General features: G+C 32.3%; 1 protein-coding gene across 4 annotated transcripts in view; it reads left to right on the top strand.

Moving 5' to 3' along the window:
• Positions 1 to 3901: 3901 nt before the first annotated feature.
• Positions 3902 to 21023, top strand: part of Klc (Kinesin light chain) — a 34649-nt gene continuing 17527 nt past the window's right edge. For 2 of the 4 annotated variants that reach the window (XM_074177070.1, XM_074177068.1), the window contains exons 1-3: positions 3902 to 4059; positions 9114 to 9215; positions 16894 to 17110. In XM_074177070.1, the coding sequence (XP_074033171.1) occupies positions 9187 to 9215; positions 16894 to 17110 (246 nt within the window). In that variant the 5' untranslated portion in view covers positions 3902 to 4059; positions 9114 to 9186. Of the gene's footprint in view, positions 4060 to 9113; positions 9216 to 16557; positions 16743 to 16893; positions 17111 to 21023 lie in introns of those variants that run through there. The other 2 variants (XM_074177071.1, XM_074177069.1) reach the window with 2 other exon arrangements.

Raw genomic sequence — 21023 nt, 5'->3', positions numbered from 1 at the left:
GAAACTTGGCAACAGTGGACGGACTGCAAATTGATTTGATCTGTTACGGTATATCTATGTATAATGTGTTACATTACAGTGAAAAATTCCTCAAAGATCATCCACGAGTAACGGAGATATAAGCAAAAATATGTAAAATATTTAATTTTTTATTTTTTACACCCTCTCCGATGGCACTGCAAATTGATTTGATTTTGTACGTGAAATCTATGAATAATGTGCTACATTACAGTGAAAAATTCATCAATGATCATCCACTAGTAACGGAGATATAAGCAAAAATATGTCACAAAATGTAAGCTTACATTTTTTACACCCTCTCCAATGGCACTGCAAATTGATTTGATTTTGTACGTGATATCTATGAATAATGTGCTACATTACAGTGAAAAATTCATCAACGATCATCCACTATTAACTGAGATATAAGCAAAAATATGTAAAAAATTTAATTTTTTATTTTTTACACCCTCTCCGACGGCACTGCAAATTGATTTGATCTTGTAATTGTCATCTATGAATAATGTGCTACATTACAGTGAAAAATTCATCAACGATCATCCACTATTACCGGAGATATAAGAAAAAATATGTTAAAAATATCAGTTTTCATTTTTTCCACTTTCATACTCTGCAAAATTTTTTCAAGAAATTAAATGATAAGACATTGATAAATTAGGAATCTTTCGTTTCTAATACATTCAGGGCATCCTTAAAATCTCCTCAAACTATTATTTTCATAATATATTACAATTTGGGGCATACAAAAGCGTGGCTAGGAATTATGCGAAACTTGGCAACAGTGGACGGATATTCTCCTCTATCCCGATGTCGATGGTCTACACGTCAAAAAGCGTGGCTAGAAAAACGTGGATAACTTCAACTTCACATAAACGGGAAATAATGAAACAATATCGTCTGATGTTAACTGCTTTGAAAAAATATGAATACATGTTTTTGAATACTATAGATATCCGAAACAATCCCGTACAAATGTAATGAAAAATAAAACTTACATTAATTTCCATTGTGCTTTCAGAAAAATAACTATAAAATAGGGTTAAATAGGCTAAACATCGGTCGTTTCGGTGACAGATAATCAACCAAACTTCAGGAAAAATTTACCATTTTTTCAGGAATATGACATTTACGGGACACGAAATAACCAACCAAAGTATCCAAATTGATTTACGGAACATATTCATTGCCATGTTTTAGTTCCGACATTCTGTGTCCAGTGTCCAATTTCAAGTTTAATCACAGAGTATATTTCACTCTTATGTGTGGTTTGTTCTAGTTCTCAGTCCGTACTGTTTCGAATTGTCTTAAATCAGTAAGTCAGTTATGAACTGAAAAGATTTACGCGGCAATATATTCAGTATACAGTTGGGTGACTTTTTTCTGATTGTTAGGAGTTCCGGCAGACAACCAGAACAGGCTAGTGGTTTATCTTTTTCTTTCTCTAGTTTCTATGGACGTTGCTTCCTGCGCGACGCATTTAGCTAGTTATCCTCTTGTTACACCGTAGCCCTCATCATAGAACTTATTTCTTGTTCTTATAGACTCCACTTGTCACTCGGCAATTTGAGTGCGTATTCCCTTGGTTTCTGCTTCCATGATTCTCAAATTGTAAGGGGTATATTTTTTGAAAATATTCATTTTTGGGAAAGAAAGATTTTGGCTTTCTACTTCTCCATTTATATACAAAAAAATGGGAATCTTCCAAAGAAAAGACAAAATCAATTAATCTCAAATATGAAGAAAGATGGAGATCATGCAAAGAAGTAACTCTCGAAACAACTAGTTTTGTATACGAGTAAAAATTGAATTACGCGATAGAAATATACTTTCCAAACAACTACTTTTACAAGAATATTGGATTATACAAATTTATCCTATTCAGTTTGTACTCCAAACATTCGTTATGGAATCTAATCAGATTTTTGGAAATATTCCTGCATTTGTTTTATAAAGATGAAAAAGTAGAAAGTCAAAAACTTATTCTGTGTTCGATCGTCATTGAGATTGCAGCTAAAAATCCTTAGACGTATTGGTTATTAAGAGTGAGAATAAAAAAGGTGTGCTTTTATCAATTGATATTTCATTTTACACCATATCTTAAATTCAGGTAATTTTTGTATATAATATAGTAATTAAGATAATAACGCAAACGCTGAATCATGATGAATTTGGATAGAGGGAGTAATTTGCCTCGCCGCCGAAAAATTATATGTTTTGAAGATTAAAAATTCAGAATGAAAATGAAATAACGAACAGCGCTGATGTTGAGTTAAGAAGTATATTTATTTATTTACAAAGTGAAAGATCAACAGGCAATTATGCAGATATAATAAATAAAGATATGACAACAAGAGGGGAAGGAACGGAAGGAGATTCAAATATGCTAAAAATAAATAACCTTGAAGGACAATAAAAAAGGCCAAACCTTTTTTATGAAACAGGGGTAATCGGTCCATATGTAATAAATGGTGAATCCACTGAAAAATTGGGAAATAATACAGGGAGTTACAACCATTTGTAAATTATGAAAATCATATGTGATATGAATATTCACAACATTATTAGATATTCAAAAAAACACTTTATTGTGAGATTTTCACTATATAGTTTTACAAAACCGCAACAACCGTTTCGCTATACAAAAAAAGCAATTGTATGTTTCAAGGAGAGATTTAATAAAACTGACTAGAATCGGCAATACCCAAATGTAAAACCACACATAAAACGAAGGTTCCAATGAATATAACAATTGCGTCAGAAAAGATGATCACACTGGACTTGAAATGGGATCTACACATCGAACATTTCACCAAGAGAGCATAACAAGGAATAAACTTTGTAATAGTTGGTTGGGGGTGCAGATCCTAAAAGTATACTAGTGGCATACAACGAAATCATTAAATCAAATCTAGAATTTGAAAGTATACTATTCAGAGCATGCACCGAGAAAGATATAGATGAATTAAACAAGAGTGATGATCATACTGGAAATATTGGGCAGAATATCCAAAAATGAACAAGGATACTGGAAAATTAGGAACCCCCTTATTTAGTCGAAGCCTTGGAGAAATTAATGATATATCTACAAACTTCAACTTTTCGGCTAGACTAGCGGATCTCATTTCTATTTGCGATGTAGAATCGCAATATACACAGGGATTATTTCATTCTAAGCGATTCCAAAACTGCATTGTATAGCATTATTAACATAAGGAAGTTTAGTGGAAAAATAGACTACATTGCCATGAAAATCAAACAAACTACACATTTGGCATAGGGCACTCAAACATTGATGGAAATGAGGAGCAGGTATAATTTAGCAAAAGTTGGTCACAATTCTTAATGTTTTACTGAATATCAAATTAGATGAAACATTTTCTATTATCAATTATCAAAAACGATATCTGAAATGAATATTGAAAATAATGGGAAAATGATCAAAAAATACATTCAGAATTCTCTAAAGTAGTTATGGTCTTTAAAACTCTTGAAAATAGACAGACAACATATTACAATAATAATTTGAATGAGAACAGGCCACTGCTTCACCATATTATATGAACTCAATTGTATAAATAACCAATACTGTGTAGGAAAATAAAAACATTGAATCAGATATTTTTTTAATGTCCAGTCAACGCTGTTGCGAACTTTGATTTATATAAATAACTCATTGAAAATAGAGTCCAAGTCCCCTTAAGCATTCAAAGAGTCTCAGGTAAACTCAACATAGAAATAATAAAACTAATTATTACACATATTGACTATAACACATGGCCTGAATGGAAGCAAAATTCTTTCTTTTCCAAAATTGTATTCTTATTATGATGTTCTATGTCATAATCTCCAAAAAATTGTTCTTCTGTGCTATGTGTTAACTGTCATAAGTGTCAAAGTGTGTGTAATTGTGGATATTCTGATATTAGTGACATAGGTGTAAAAAAATTGATTTAATGTATTGATTTCAACTATCACCTCTCAATAATAATTTCTCGTTGTAGAGAATCCAAAGTTGTGTCTTTATATAAGGAAATTTACGTAAGTAATTTCTTGGAAATTCTTTGTTTGAATTCCACATTTTATTACTTCCAGCGTTTGACAAAGAAAATAATTTTATAATTTTTGGCAAGACTTCTGGGTATTGATTATTTGAAGTAACTTGGGGTTCATTTGGAAATGTATATAGTGAAGTCGAAAATATTGTATTAACCAAAGTAAAGCGGACCTGTTTTATAACTCTACTGTAATTGAATTTAATGATTAATGACCATTCCGAGAATTTGATATTTGAAAAATATTATCAGTCCAAATTCAGAAAAATTGTTTCCATTTTTGCTTAGTAATATATATGTGCTCGAGCTGTGAGCTTTTAGTAGCAACAAATGAAAAACATGAATTCTTGAGACTTGAAAACTTATGACATACATATTAAGATTGGTGCATGCATCCCAATTCAAAATACTGACAGCCTCTATAGTTTTATAGCTCGGTCGTTTCCGTTATCTTTCAGTACTTACCATTAGGATACTAATATTTTGAAAGTTTCAATTAAAACTGCAAAAGACGCCTTCTGAAAGTATTGATCTGACAGTGTCATTGGTCCTGATTTCAGAAATACATTTTTTTTAAGTAGTACTAACAGTCTGCTCATCAACATAGCAACTTCATTTGAGAACTATCACTCCGCCATCCGATAGTGACAGAAGCAAATGTTTAAATATTCTATTTAATAGGTCTTGTTCATAAGATGCTTCCAAATATACTTTGGGTGTTTCGAGCTGGCTTTATATTTCTAAAGTGACCCTCAGGTTCGGTATTCATTATTTAAGAGTCGATTACACCTTCTTATCCCCTTTGCTGATAAGGAGTCTTGAGTGTTTTCTGATGTGAGATATAAATTTCAGATTTTTTATATGAGAAATAGTTATGTTATGAGATAGTATTTTTTACTGCCCCACTGGTAATTTGACTGCTAAAAAGTTAGTGTATGCTGTGTAACATATTTATATTGTCTCAGTTTTGAACAGCAAGGTGACAAAGCAGACATATCGAAATTCTGTATTTATTGTTGAATACGTTTTGAATCAAATCTCAAAAACAACACAAATTGACTTCAATACTTCAACATTCAAAGTGATTCACAACATAATACAAAACCAACGTAATTGCCGCCCCAACTTCACTTGGATGACATCATTACATTTCAACCAATTTACAGATATTTACATAAATAAATATTCCTCATGAATCACTCCGCTCTTTGAAAATTGTGTGAAAATCTGTTCCTTAGTAGTTTTTGAGTTTGACGGAGTCAGACACAGAAAAATGTAAAATTTGGTTATGGTCAATATCATTTAAAAGTTGATTAAAGCTTTATTCCTACCAACGTGTATTCCACAGTTAAATCTACTTTCAAATGACAATGACAACATTAGTACGAAATGAGTGAACGAAATATTTGCGCAGAAATTAAACCAAGATTTCATAAATCAGGGTATTAGTAGAAAATCAGATTTTTAAAAAATCTTCACACAACTGTTTAATCGATTAATTGTTTTTTATATGAAATTAAGTATGTTAAAAAGTAAATCGCGAATAGATTGGCTGAAAAAATTCTGGCCAGAACATGAATAACTAAAACTTCAAAAATGACTTTTGAAACATTACTAATTTGTTTAATGAACAAATTTCACACCAATTGAAAATTGAAAGCCTATTGAATATACTATTATTATATTATTAGGTTGGCTATTTTTATCCTGGGGTAACTATACTAAAATTCCATAATAGTAGGCACTAAATTCACAGAAATGACTGACGTTTTTGCCCTAATCTGTCCCTTGCAGTGGCGTACCGAAATTAAACTTAACAGATAAGGAAAAATTATGATAAAATATATTGAAAACTGTGTTTACGTTTTAATGCAATAATATTTCCTACTATTATGGAATTTTACTATACTGGGTTGGCAGGAATAAACAGCCAAGTTGATAATGGTAATTCACACCCATCTGTTAAAATAAATACACCTTTTATCAAAATAAGAGCTGTTTCATTGCGAATACAATGATACAGGATTATCTGTGAAAAATTTGGCCTGAATGATTGGTGTGTGCTTTAAAAAACCAAATTTTTATGCCATTTAAGATTTTGCAATGAAGAGGTTTGAGCGAACTGTAGTGTATAATAGAAGAGAATGCAGCATTGTGTCGTAATTATAAATTTCCACCTCAAATTGGATAATGGCTCTGTTCAATGTTCCTCATACTTTAATATTTAAATTGCTCTGCTATGTTTCTCCAGAGTAGTTAATTAATAAAGTGCCATCGATTTTTTTTCAATTGTCTGAAAATCGTAACATGAGGTACGTTATTAGTGAATTTCAAAAATAAAAGCAATTCTTCACTAAAAGGTTAGATTGTTCAGAGCAGCTAAATAGTTTATTTAGTTTGCTTTCTGTTTGTTTATATCCTGTGATTACCTCATAAACTCATTTGGCTGGCTAATTATTGGGGTAGGATTCATTAACTTTCTGAATTTAATCTATTCTGTTATACAAGTGAACAGGACATTACTTAAATTTATGTTATAAACACCCAATATTGCATTTAAAACTGTTACAGGTATAACTCAGAAATTTTATCGAACGTCTCATATACATTTTCATACTTTTTGAATGATGCAACTAATTTTCCTTTATTTTCAGTAGTTTGAGTTTGAGTAGAGCCTAGATAATGATAGCACAACCAGCTGTCGAAAGCGCCCGCATATAATTAAATAGAAGTAATAAAGCTTCAAATCCTTTTTGTGACTACATTAATACTAAAATACATTTTCATACATATTTTAAGGCTCTAATGTTGTTTTTTATAAATGAAAGTTAATAACATTTATCAATAAAACAATTTTGCTCACTCTAAGTCCACTCTATAGGAAACTGGAAGTGATAACTTTCTCTACCATAATCTGGCGAAGAATTTCCGAAGATCGCTCAAGTTTGTTCAGGAACGTAAGACCTGAAGTTCAGAATCGAAGTTCAAAGAACACACTGAGAAAGTATTCTTCAGCACAAATGAAACCATAGTGTTATTATATTACTTATACTTAATTTTACTATTATAAAGTGTCAGAGTGTCAGTTTTTCTTCAAGACGACCAATAATTTACTCCTTCGAGTTCGCTGGATACAATGGACCAAATCATTCATTTTTTTCAATCACTAAATAGGGATATATGCATTTCTTTCGTATTTCTCTCGACGAATTCGTAGACCCTTTCTTCGAAGTGGAGAACTGCGTTTATGTGGAATAAACTTCCTGGGAATGTTTTTTCAATTCGCTCTGAGAGCGCCCTAAGGAATTTTTTGTAGTGCTTGTGTTTTGTCCTTAAAAAAAGTGGCTTTTTTGTACCACTCTTCCAACAGGTGCATTTCCGCTGTCTCGACTACGGAATCTCAATACCTAGTACGTTTTTACAATTGTGGTAAGTATCGATTGCAGAATTTCTTATTTTGTCTTCTTTCCGGTGTTGGAGATCAGTTTCTTCTCTCAGGTGTTGGTTGACATGCAGTTGATTCTTCCCCATGAGCTGATATGCTTTATTCCAGGAACATCATTTCTCTGCTCTTGGCAGATCACTTGTTATGATGAAGATATATCACGATACATTATCGGGACTGCTGTGATATGTGGCTTACCCAACAGTCAGCGGCATGGCAGTATATTGAAGCTTGAGGACTTTCAAGCTTCAGAATATGAAAGTTGAATTTCTCTCTTTAAAGGTTGATTTGAGTTGTAGTTAAATTGAAGAATTTGATCTAAACAAGATCATAAAATAAGAAAATAAGCATAAACTTCTTGTGAAATCCCAATTTATAAGAAAGATGAAAATATTTACGAGCGATGTTCATACAGTTTAGGAAATTTAACTCTGGTTAGAATTCATATGAAGTATGAAATACTTCAGTGACAGATCTACTTTCAGGCAGGTATTCGCTTAATTTCTTGATTTACACAGGCATATTTATTCAACTCAGTTATTGCAAGTATGATAGGTGCTGCGAAATTCTAATAAGCTGTTATGACTCGCTTGTGTCAGTCAATTAAACGGGCATACTTACAAAGAAATATTGATTGCTTGTTCACTTGTTCAAAAACAACTCAGCTTCAAATATATTCAAACTTAACATTTATTCAAATGCCTACTTGAAATGACAATTCAGTACAAATTATTAAGAATTTCACTGACGAGGACATCATTCTTCAATTATAGATCACAATTGGCTACTTCTGGTAGCAAATATTTATTGATTGTCAATATGCTGGCTTCTAAATTTTTGCCTCCTTTGAGGAATCTTCACTTATAAATATGTCCCCTAATTGCTGTATAACAAATTCAAACAAATCTTCTCATAGCACTGGTAAACAATATAGCATAATCAAGTTAATATGATTCATGCTTGGTCAACTGAATAAATTAACGCTATCCGCTCTTTATACATTAATTGATGAGTTTTCTCCAATTACAATTCAAATTGAAAACCCAACTTGTTATGGCGAATAACGACTCTTTGTTGACTTGTAACGTTTTTTGTAACGTTTGGTTGTTCTTGGGCTTGCAACAATATGATTCGGGAAATAATGATTAAATGAAACTTGTTATACTAAAATTACAAAAGTTTAAAATTTTATGTAATTTGTTGAAGTTGATCGGTTTGACAAGTCATCTGTCTATCATAAGTTAAGTAATAGACAACTGAAAAATTTATGAATTTGAAGGCTACATTTCTTTCAACTGATGAAACCTATTTTTCCCACATAGTATAAACAATTTTTACACACAAGTTTTGCCAATTGTATCAACAGGAGGATTTTTTTCATTGTATTTACATTACAGTTATGCTGAATTGTGAGAAAAGTAAGTTATCATTAGATTCATTTTATCTTTGAGTTTCCCTATTTCCCCCTGCCAAGGTTTTTTAGTGCAGAGAAATAAAATTTTCAATAGTACATAGACTTTATTCTCCATAATTCAAATACGCATTTCTATGAACTTGTTATTGCAATTGAAAAATTGTTTTTTTTCTTTGAATAGGACGTTGAAAACATTTTCACGGTGATGGTAAAAGTGGCATTCCTTGGATACGCTCAGGAGGAGTTTTTGAGAAATGTCTAAAATCATCAATGCATATAGGATGTAAGTTTATTTTTATTCAGTTGAGTTTTTGTTTTTGTGCTTCCGCTTTAATTAAGTTATGTAGACATTCGCACTTTGGCAGTTTTAGCTTTGTTTATCTCATGTTGGAAGTTGAATGGCATCTCATTTAACTTCTTATCAGTTTTATATCATTGGATAATGTCTAATTGTTCTGTCCTTCCTTAAAATCTTCTAAACGGATAGATTGGTCATTGTAGTTATTGAATGGATATCATATTTCCGCCCACTTTTGATATTTACCAGAAATATTTCAGATTAGCTGTCTCTCATTGCATGAATTTTTCCCCCTTTTACAAAAGCTTGTTTGAAAATGGTGAAATTCTGGTTTGAGGTACTCTGTTGAATTGTAGAACATTTGAAAAGGCAGAAAAGATAATGTCTTCTCATCATTCAGTTTATATATAATTCTTCTGAAATTATCACAAAAAAAAATAACACTTTATTGTGAGATTTTTATCGGACAGTTCTTAAAACCACAACGACCGCAACACTTGTTTCACTATAAAATAGCTTTCTCAAGCGTTTTCAAACTCTAAACTGTCCAGTGTTACTCGAATGAGTTATAGTATCGGCTAATTCCATAACACTAAAAAAGAATTTATGAATAAACTATTTGAATTTAAATATTGAAAAATTATGGTGTTCAATTTTGTCTCTGGAAAGTAATTTACAACTCAAATGGAATATTCTATTGTCTTCATATGTTAGGGATTTTTTCACTGCACTCCGCTGATTACTATTCTGATAATACCACGATAAATCATAACCTGTTGTCATAATATATTGAATTGTTGCAAGAATATGTTTTTATTGTAGATTCGCCATTCTGAATGTAGTTACGAAAGAAATAATAAAATAGATTTTAAGTTTTATTTTATTTTTTCAGAAGAATAAATAGTTTAATTAAAAAATCAATATCAGATAAGTTTATTTCAAACATGATCAGGAAAGAGTCTATCGGAGACAATAATTTCCATCTTGTTATTTAATTACCCAGTAATCACTTTTTCTGTTTCTCTCTCTTTTATAATGGAATTGAAGAGTAAGGATAAAATTCCTATTACATGAATCACTATTACAGTCAAATTGGCCCACACTACTATTTATCTATAACATCACTACAAATTATAAAAATGTTATTCAAAATTTAAAAAAATACTTCAAGCAAAGCAGTTTTCAAGTCCAAATTGAAAATCGTTAGATGTTACATAGTTCTTATGTAATTTAAAAAACTTTCCAAAACCCTAAGTTCTCATAATAAGATCAAAAACGGTTCTGATAGGTTATCATTCATTGAATCCTGCTTTCCAAAGTACTACCTTCATTTGTTATTCTTGACGCTAGTACCCAATAATATATGGTCAAAATCAAATAACTAACTTACAAAATCTCCCATTCCAATTATATCTCATATATAAGATTGTGCTTTCGTTTGCTGCTTGGAGTATCGAAGTTGAAGTGGTTGAAATTCGTCATAAATTTTCGTTTGTTGTGTGTTGTTTGTTAAAAATATCTATGTTCAATGGACCCTGTAATTTTCTCGTTTTTGACTGCAAATCCTGTCAATCTTGAATAACACTCATCAATTGGTTTTTTTTGTACAAAAAGTTAATGAAACCTACAAAATGTGTCAATTTATAAGAACTTAACTGATCTGTGAAGCGTTCATTAGTTGAAATAATTCTGATTAGTATGATTGCCAACGTTAAAATTGTACACAACTTTTGATAATACTGTACACCAGGACTATTTACTATCGTAGTTACACAGAAAACTGTTGGTTGAAGTTTAAGCTAACCGTAGGAACTTTATACGTCAGTAGCTTTTATGTCGGTTAAGATGATTCATTAACTATTCTATTCAATCCATTATCAATAAAAGACGAAGATAATCCCCTAACCTTCTTCTTTACTTTTTTATTTTAATTGGCTTTGGCTATCAGAACTAATCAGAGATCTGATATGGATTGCATGTCATTGATTGTACATTTCAGGGTATTTTCGAAAGAGGTGCAATATGTACAACACATCTGTATGACTGATAATAATTGAAATCTATACGTATTCCTCAACATAGCGAAATAAAACGGGTATTTGTATCATAAAGGCGACACATATTTACGAGAAACAGGTACAGTAAAAGTATAAGCAGGCCTGGCATATTAATAACATGAGACTAAACATTAGTCACATTTGATTTCGTGAAATGTATATGACAATTTCTTTGAGGTATAAAACAGGTCTCGTCTTTGGACTTCTACAAAATCTAAGGAATATCATTTCTATTACGAGAATGCTTATGTTCTAGATCTGATGCATTATCATTATTAATAAATCTATCTATCAGAACTAGGAAACACTCGGTCAATACCCATCGATTGCATGCCTTTACTGAGTTGTTTTATGAAACTAGATGGATCATATACTTCAGTTTAGTTGACTGACAGATTTCATACAAGTGACGAAGACATTTTACCGAGTTCACGTGCCTAATCATATCATGATCTTTTGTGATATTAGGTAACAACTTAAATAAATAATTTTATGTTTATAATATTTGAAAAACCATCAATAATATTCAAAAGAAAGATCTACATCTACTCAAATGAACACCTCACCTATTTTAAGTATTTTCAATTGATATTTCTTCTTAAATAAGGGTTTGTCATGTTAATTATCAATGAGAAAAAAATGTCGAAGACTGCATGACGTTGTGATTTAAAGATAAAAAACAAAGACTGACTGATTGTTATAACTTTTTCTTTATTTTTCCTTCAAATCATAATCTTCGTAAGGAAGTTTCGGTTTCGGCCGAAACTGAGACCGTTGCCGAAATTCGTTTTTGGTTGTAAAAACCAGTTTTGGTCGGACACTACTATTTTTATGAATTTTTCGTGCCATATCGTCTTTGTTTAGACTGTGGACAAAAAATGGTCAGCTAAGCAGCATAGACAAAGACGTGGCGATAACGTCAGTCCACAAAGAAGCTACGAGGATGCCATGTGCCATGTTGTGTTGAATCAACAAATATGTGACAGTTTTAATCAAAATGTGAAGTGAGGGCCCCTTTTATTCGCACTGGTATCCAGACCGGGGTGGTTCGGATATCCATACACAAGAGGAAATTGGCCAAATGCGCCCGGTCATGCGGAGAGAGAGCTGTGATCTAAGTTACATAAAATATGTATTTATTAATAATAAAGTGTCAACAACTTAAAATTCGAAAACTCACTAGACTAACAAAAAGACATTCTTTATTGAAAGAAAACTGTGGAATATTTTAAAATTAATTAGAACAATAAATCATCATAGTGTGAATAAAATGTCATAAAAAGCATAAACATTTAATGAAAGAAAATTTAATTATTATTAGCAGAACTTGATTTACATCCTAGTTGACACAACTAATTTACCATCTAGTTTGTTGTAGCACTTACAGATATTTCAAGTATCATTCTATAGTTGTTGGAGGCTAATTTATGCACATGCCTGTCTAAATTTTTCGCAAAGTTCCTTTCTGTTTCTTGGGCGTGTTTATAAACTTTTTTTGGGAGAAGTCTCCAGAGAAAGAAGTCTCAGTTTTTGAAAAATATATTTATTGGTCATACTTTTGAGACTAACAATAACTTTACTGTTAAGAGGCAGCCTAACCCCTCATCTCTGGGAGGGTTTTGATAGCATGACAATTCGGGCTAGTAATTTAAAAAATGTTCTATCTCTACAATACACTAACAGAATTAGCACGATATTAGTATCGGCCCTCCTCCCTGCCCATTGTAGTACGATCAAATTTCATTACTTCAAATGGAACTCCCTATATTCTACTTCATCAAACTCTATATTATATTATATTACCTTCGTATTACCTCACAATTATTAGGCATTCAATATGAAAAATAATTCATTCAACTATAACTTCCGCAGTACTAATTTTGTTGCAGTGTCTATTATGAAACCTTTGGAAAAAGGACTAATTTGAATTTGAATCATCAATTTTTCATATGGAATATCATACAATATCAACGCCTTTGAAAATATGGTCCCACTTAAAAATCGTGAAATACCAAGAAACAGTGGCGACTTATCTGCAATAATTTACTTTTTTAGGAAACTTGCACAAATATTTTATCTTCTGATAGAGGAAAAACATTATTTTTGAATAATTCAATGAATATTCTAAAAAAGGTTTCATTTATATATCGCTACAATCAGTGCAAAAGCCTATATAAAAACTGTACACTTCACAGGAGAGCACAAAGCTTATTAGTTTCTTATGATTTATATATAATTTCATATTTTTTTCACATCTGTTGTTTTGATGGAATGATATGAAGTTTTATTGGTAAATCATAAGGGAGTAGTAATTAGTTTTTATGCTCTTCTATAAAGTGTATTCTTACATGCAATATTTTGAACTAGCATTAGTGATGTGTTAATTTTTTATTTTTTTTTGGAGGTTTTCCACTTTTTTATGTAGATATCCAAAAGGGATTTTTTCTAAACTAAATCCAATGTCATTTAAGAAGATCATATGCAATACATGGTTAATAAATTCTCATTTCGACAACTTTTGCAGAAATGAGTTGTATTTTTTGTCAGTTCACCTTTTTAAATTTTCATGATTAACAGTATTGTTTATTCACATTTCACTTTTCAAGTCCGCTTCATTTTTCCAGTACGCCCCTGTTGTTTCCTGTTCATTTGATTGAATATAAGTACTTATTATAGGTTGCACTCTCAAAATTCAGGAAAACAGCTGATCCGGTATACCTGACTTATAAGCATATTGGTCTCGGTAGTGGTCTCCTCGTCAGTGATATGCCCCTAATACAAATATCGGGTAGTTTTTCTTATATTTGCTAATACTGATTATGTGTGATGGAACTGGCCGATACTTGATGAAAACCCATGGTAACAAATTTTTATAATACACCCTGAATCCTGTCCGATTTTGCCAGGTTTTCATATTGTAACGAATTAAAGAAATAATTGTTTTAAACAAATTTATTTTTAACAATATTTCACTATCACAACTAATTTATATACAACACTTAGCAACTAACTCCTAATTTATCTTCACTGTTCTAATTCTTTATTTAAACGCACGATTCGCTTTCTGAATACAGACCACTGCTCTGAACGAGAAGCGGCCTTTTTATATCGGAAACGATCGCTCCAGATCTCTCTAGGGGTTTCGACACTCATCTATACCTTTCGCGGCGGTTCGCCGTGAGTCATGTGTTTGCTGGCTGAGATATCGGTCAGGGCCGACTTCAGATTCGTTACAATATTGTAGATATGCATCTCAAAGCTCCTCAAACTTGCTCTGAGATATATATGTATGTAAAACGTTGATTGATCTGTTTTTGTTACATGATTTAAGTTGTGGATGGGTTTCTTTGTGTGGCTTCCTTTATATGCTTATGCCTCTAACAGTTTACGGCACATTTTTTCTTTTTTAAATCCACCGCTTTCTTTGCCACCTGCCAGTCTTTCCTGAATGCTTTTTTGGAGATCCAGTTCTGAATAGTTTCTCCTTCTGTTCTTATTTATTTCCTAGTGTTTGATCTTTCTTAGATTATTTATTAAGACGGGAGGTTTCTTAAACACTATCTCTTAGACGATACTATATACTTACGTTTTTGTTTAAGCTTCTGGCATTCCTCAGGGCCTTCCTCACCAGCTATCTTTTATTTGATCGCTGTGAAGTCCATGGTAGAATAATTAGTCATCGGCAATATATTTATTTATTTATTTAGTAGGAAAGCCTAATATTCAAAAAAATGCATTATTATGAGTGAACTTTCAAATGTAAAAATATCCGAGAAAAACCGAAATTTGAAAATATCGTTTTTATTTTCTTCTAGCTATATTTTCAAAGGAAATGTAAAACGAATAGCACTTTGCCATGGCCACTTTTTAAGGACTACACGACAACGTAAGAAGAATTTTCCTGCGACGTTTCGTCGTTTAGCAAACATCATTACCTTTATATTTTTATATAGGCCAAAACTAAAGTGAATACAGCAACGTATCACACAATATGATTTCATAACCATTTCTCGCGCCAAATGAAAAGTGATTACTTAACCTGCTTTTCTTCAATTTTAGATAGTATGCGCTGATACATGAAGTAAATTGATTAGTTTTTTTATAATAAATTTTAACTTACCACTTGCCGGAATTTTTGCGTTGTTGAATACAAAGATGAGTCGCAATATCAAAAGTTTAGTTTATAAAATGTAATTGTAGTGTAATAACGAGGAGCTAATATGTATTATAGGAAATAAACAGAAAATTATAACAAGTTTTCAAATAACTCGCCGTTATTTTCTAAGCACAAGTACGCTCTTCTCACAGATTGAAACTTGAATTAACAAATTCGAAACCAAATTGTTAAAGGATGCAGTGACCAATCTTAGCCAATCTTCAACATTTTGACAATTATGAGAGTTAACTTAATTCTTGATATATCCCCAAAGGCATATTATTAGGCACATAAATGCCCTACTTTTCTCTAATTCAATCGACCCCGTATCACTTACCGTTTCCGATATCCCTATGATGTTCATTCTTATCTTGGACACAGTATATTTCCTTTTTCATATTTTTGAAGCGGTATTCAATTCAGCTCATTCAGTTTTTTGTGAATTTTATCACACAAATACATATCTTCACAATGGAATTTACAAATGATTCAACTTTATTTGTCAAAAAACCTATGAAAGAACATTTGATATTTCAAAGGTCATTTCGAAAATATTTGTGACTTACGAAAATGAAACATTTTTGCTTAATTTATTTATTAAAACGCATTCTACTCTACCATCAAATATAAAATTCGTTTATAATGCGATATAATTGTGCGGTCGATAGCCAAGCGGTTCGGCATGGGTGCTTTGTTCACTCACTCGAATTGACTGCCGTGTTGGTCGGTGGTTCAAGCCCTAGTCTGAACGATCGATCTTCACTTGCTATCGTCCAACCCGTGTTAGGAATCACACGTTAAAAGGTAAGACCTCGTTAATCCTTAGCTCGCACAAGTTTCGACTTCTGAGGGTTGTCGTTCGTAGGGGTGCGACAGCTGGTTAACGGAAAAACAGATTTTAAACAGATTTTTAAATATCCCGCTTCATAAACGACATTAATTATATGGCTATTATTGATTTTAGTATACTTTGTTGGAGCATTTACAATCAAAAAAAGTTTTTGGATACTCATGTTTTAAAATTCAGTCACACTTGCGTTGACAGTAAAAGTTTTATAATAAGGTGCTGTAAAATGGACATCAGGAAAAAATGAAGAAATGCTAAATGGAACACTTTGTTTTTATTGAGTACCACATACAAAAATCTCCACAAAAAAGATAGAACGATTGTGAATAAAATAACATACATATCACAGTCAAAATTTCATTTCTGTCTCGAGAAGTGATAAAATATTTTGGTGTACACACGCCTTGGTAAAGGTTGTTTTTGTTAAAAGAAATGGAACGTTCTAAACGTGGGTATGTAAAATATCACTACGAACTCGATAGACGAAAATTTCAACAATTTCCTGTGCTTGTAGTCATCAGAATCGGCTCGTGTTTAAATATTAGAACTATTTTGAAGCATTTCTAGTCAACGGTAATTTTAAATAATTCTCTTCATATTCAGCAAGAAGATAGAAACATTGGGAAGAATGACAGCAATGACCCAAGAGGAGATTGTAGCTGCTGTTAAGACCGTTGCCCAAGGTCTTGAAGCTCTCCGTTCCGAACATGCAGGTATTCTTCATGGTCTTCACGATGCTCCTGATTCCATTGTCAGCGAAAGGGCTGGATTCGTACAACATAGTGCCGAGATGATAGAACTAGGTTTAGGTGAAGCACAAGTGAGTAACATCTATTTTATATAGAACCTTTTGGATGAAATTCTCGTATGGCATTTTATGTTTAAGTTTCTTTTTGTGTAAATTATTTAAGGCGACTGAAAACTCGAAAGCAGTGAGGTTTTGATATCTCAAATTTTTTTACAATTCATGTCTGCAAAAAATAAATGAAAACCTAAATTTTTTTGGAAATAGTCAATTTAGACGTGTTTTATATTAACAAAAAAGTCATGAAAAAGAGTTCAAGTAAAATCACATCTTAACATACTTTTGTTTGAAAAATTTGAGCCTAATGGCAATTTACCCAATTTTAATAATTTTAATTGTGTTTTACTCACATCTTAGTATAGCTTATGACCTAAATAGGATGACATCGAATAAACCCATTGACAAAGTTACTTATTCTCCTTGAAAATGAGGTTGATGGCAGTTGATAAGTATATTTGAAGCAATTCTGATAATATTTATAAGCGTTCAGCTGTCACTTCAAATGATATTGATGAATTCAAAATATTCACGAAGTTCGGGAATGTAAATTAGATAATACTTTTGTTATCTTTTTTCCATATGTACTTCAAAATGCCACCCAACATCGTAAGTAACATTTGTTTGAAGGTGGTTGACAATGTTTTGTGGTACATTTCATTAGTTCGGCTTCCATTGTCTAATACAGGGGTCTCCAAACTACGGCCCGCGTGCCAAATCCGGCCCGCCAGTGTCATCAATCCGGCCCGCGACAGCCAATGATTTACTGTCATCAATCTGGCCCGCGACAGCCAATGATTACCTAATTGTTGTTACTATTGCTGTGATAAGTTGAAGAAGACAACACAGAATGATAATTACTCGATTTTATTTACTTGCAAGGTAAAACTTAACGACAGAAATGTTGACTAAGAAAACTTAACTTGAGTATCTAAGTTTAAGCATATTAATAACTAACAAATAATTGAAATGAATCACAGTAAAACAAAAACACTAATGAGATTTATGTAATTGTGATTTTCTACCGACAATACTTTGTAGTTGTGGATCAATTTTACTTGTACCAATTATCAAAAGAGATTTAAGATGCTCATCGGTTAATTAAGATCTGTAAACATTCTTTGTGTACTTCATCTTGGAAAACGTTTTCTTACACAAGTAAGTAGTACCAAAAACAGAAAACAAACCACGAGCAAATTTATGCAAGTTATCAAATTGTTCCAGTGGAAGACTCTTATAAAATTTCAACAAAGATGAATTTTGATATTTGTTCCTAAGCATATCACTGCACCGTAAATCAATAATTTCCATTTGGACTTCCGGATACAGGGTTTCAATGTCAGAATCAAAAGGATTTTGAAAAAGCTTAATTTCATTCGCAATGACATCAACATCTGAAAAACGAGTATCAAAATTTATCTTCAAAGCACTCAAAGCAAAGTTTCGATTGCAATATTGATGGGAAATTCAGTCTCTGTAGTGTGGCTGAATATTTCACATTTTTCAAAATGTATGAAACATTTTTTACGTAATTGCGATTGAAATAGTATTATTTTCTGCCTGAAGGATTTGATATTGATGTATAAATCAGGGAGAAGCTGATTTTCTCCTTGCAATCTCAAATTCAGTTCGTTCATATGATTTGTCAAATCGACATAGAAGGCTAACTTCCACATCCATTCACTATTTTCTAAATCGGCAAAAGGGTGCTGCATCTCATTTAAAAAAATTTCGATCTCTGCTCGAAGTTCAAAAAAGCGCTCAAGGACTTTTCCGCAACTAAGCCAGCGTACGGCAGTATGATATGGTAAATCATTTTCTTGCACCCTCCGAGCCACGGTGTTTGCTGACAAACTGACACTTTTAAATAAATTTACCTTTTCGGGGCATATTTCTTCGGCTACTGCAATAAAGCATTCTTTTATCATTTCTCCATCGGTGAATGGTTTGCCACGTTTTCCGATTTCAAGAGCCACACGAAAGCTGGCGCGAGTTGCAGACTCTTGTTCAGTATTCGCTTTGGTCCGCGATTTGAGTCCGCGTTTCAAAGCTTCAAATTTTTCCTTTCGCAAACTTCCTGTATACTTGGAGTAACTTTGAAGATGTTTCGATTCATAGTGTCGTTTAATGTTATAGTCTTTGAGAACAGCTAGGGTTTCATTACAAATTAAACATAGCGCCTTATTACTGGACTCAATCACAAAATACTGAAAGTTACATTTTTCTTGGAACGTCGATTTTTCGCTTCTTTTTCATACTAACAAATCACACATAAAAACAATAAGTCAAATCAAAATACTTTTATTGACGGGTGTTACTTTATTTCACAATAGACAGTTTCGCTTCTTTCGCCTTTCCTACGCAGACTAACTCGCAGTTGCGCCGCTAGCCTTTTTATATGCAATTATTACTGCCATCTCGAGGTGATTGGAATACACTAGCTAGAACCAGAACTTTCTCGAACCAACGCGGTAATTCCACAACTCGCCACTAGATGTCGTTAAGTGTCACAATACACAATAATAATTGAAATACAAAAAAAGCGTAAGTTTACTTAGGTCACGCACTTTGCGACTATCCTAGCCTAGAAATATAGTTAAGGGCAGAAATTGGCCCTTGGAACAAACTGAAAAAATCATTATGGCCCGAAGGCTTCAAAGTTTGGAGACCCCTGGTCTAATATGATATAAATTGATTTGGAATCCCTGAAAAAAAAATTAGCTGAAAAAACAATTATATCAAGGAAAAAACTGAAATTACAATGAAATAAAATACAAAAATACAAAAAATTGAACTATTAACAGGAGAATAAAATTAAAAAAAATTATTAACAAGAAATGAAAATTGAAAATTAAAATTGTTGTGGTAGTTGTATCGCCAACAGCATATGGAGGAAAAACTTCAGTGAAGAATCCTGCACTGACACCTGTCTGATATAATCCAACGCCCTTCGTGGTATTAGATAGGGGAGTAGTTGTTTTCTGATAGGTGTCAGTTCATGAACCTACTGTGTAAGGAGTTGAGACTGGCCTGAACGAATTGTTCCTTTGATAATTTGATTTGTCTTATTGCCTCATCAGCACCAATCTGGATAGCATTACATAACATTATGAATTCATGTCATGGCTGAGTTGGATCTACTCATGTCATGATGACAGTAAGTAATGAAATGCATACACTTGTTTGATTTAATCCCAGCCATAGAAATCATGTTTAAATTGAAAGGAGTAAATTTGTAGGAGATATTAGTTTTTGGAAAAGAAAGTTTTTGGATTACTGCTATTCCATTTTTTTACAAAAAATGTGGAAACTTCCAAAAAAGGAAGAAAGCAATTGATTTTCAAAATAAACTTCTTTTAAAAATGTGTATGAAGATGAAGATTAACCAGCTTGTTATACATTGACTTTGCTTCACTGTAGCCAGTTCGGTTGGCATGAGTGGTTTGTTCCACCCATTCAACTGACCGTCAGGTGAAACGATGGTTCGAGCCGCGAGGCCTGAAGATTGATTTTCACTGCTTATCGTCCAACCCGTGCTAGGAATCGCACGTTAAAAGGTAAACCCTCGTTAACCCTCAGCTCGCACAAGTTATGACTTCTGAAGGTTGTCGTTCGTAGGGGGGTGACAAGTGATTAACGAAAAAACAGATTTCAAAACGGACTTTAAAAAAATTGCATACTGGTTTTTCCATACTGGTTTGTTTTAATAGTTCTCAACGGTTAAATGAGATCATTCAGTCGACAACACTCATTCTATTTCCTATTTGTAGTAGAAAATAGTTTTGATAAAACATCGCTTAGAGCAGGTTGAAGGCTGACTTAATAATTCATGGAGGGAGATGAAGCCTAATTAGATGGCAACCTTTATTCATAATACAGTATCAGAAGAAATAAAAAATTGAAATATTTGTATGGAAGATTAACTGACATA

Source organism: Leptinotarsa decemlineata, unplaced genomic scaffold (assembly GCF_025532065.1).
Source record: "Leptinotarsa decemlineata unplaced genomic scaffold, Ldec_3_MD MMD2_tig00002159_RagTag_RagTag, whole genome shotgun sequence".
In the NCBI taxonomy this organism is placed as follows: domain Eukaryota; kingdom Metazoa; phylum Arthropoda; class Insecta; order Coleoptera; family Chrysomelidae; genus Leptinotarsa; species Leptinotarsa decemlineata.
The sequence above is the reverse complement of the archived record's forward strand: the minus strand, read 5'-3'. Positions and strand labels throughout refer to the sequence as shown.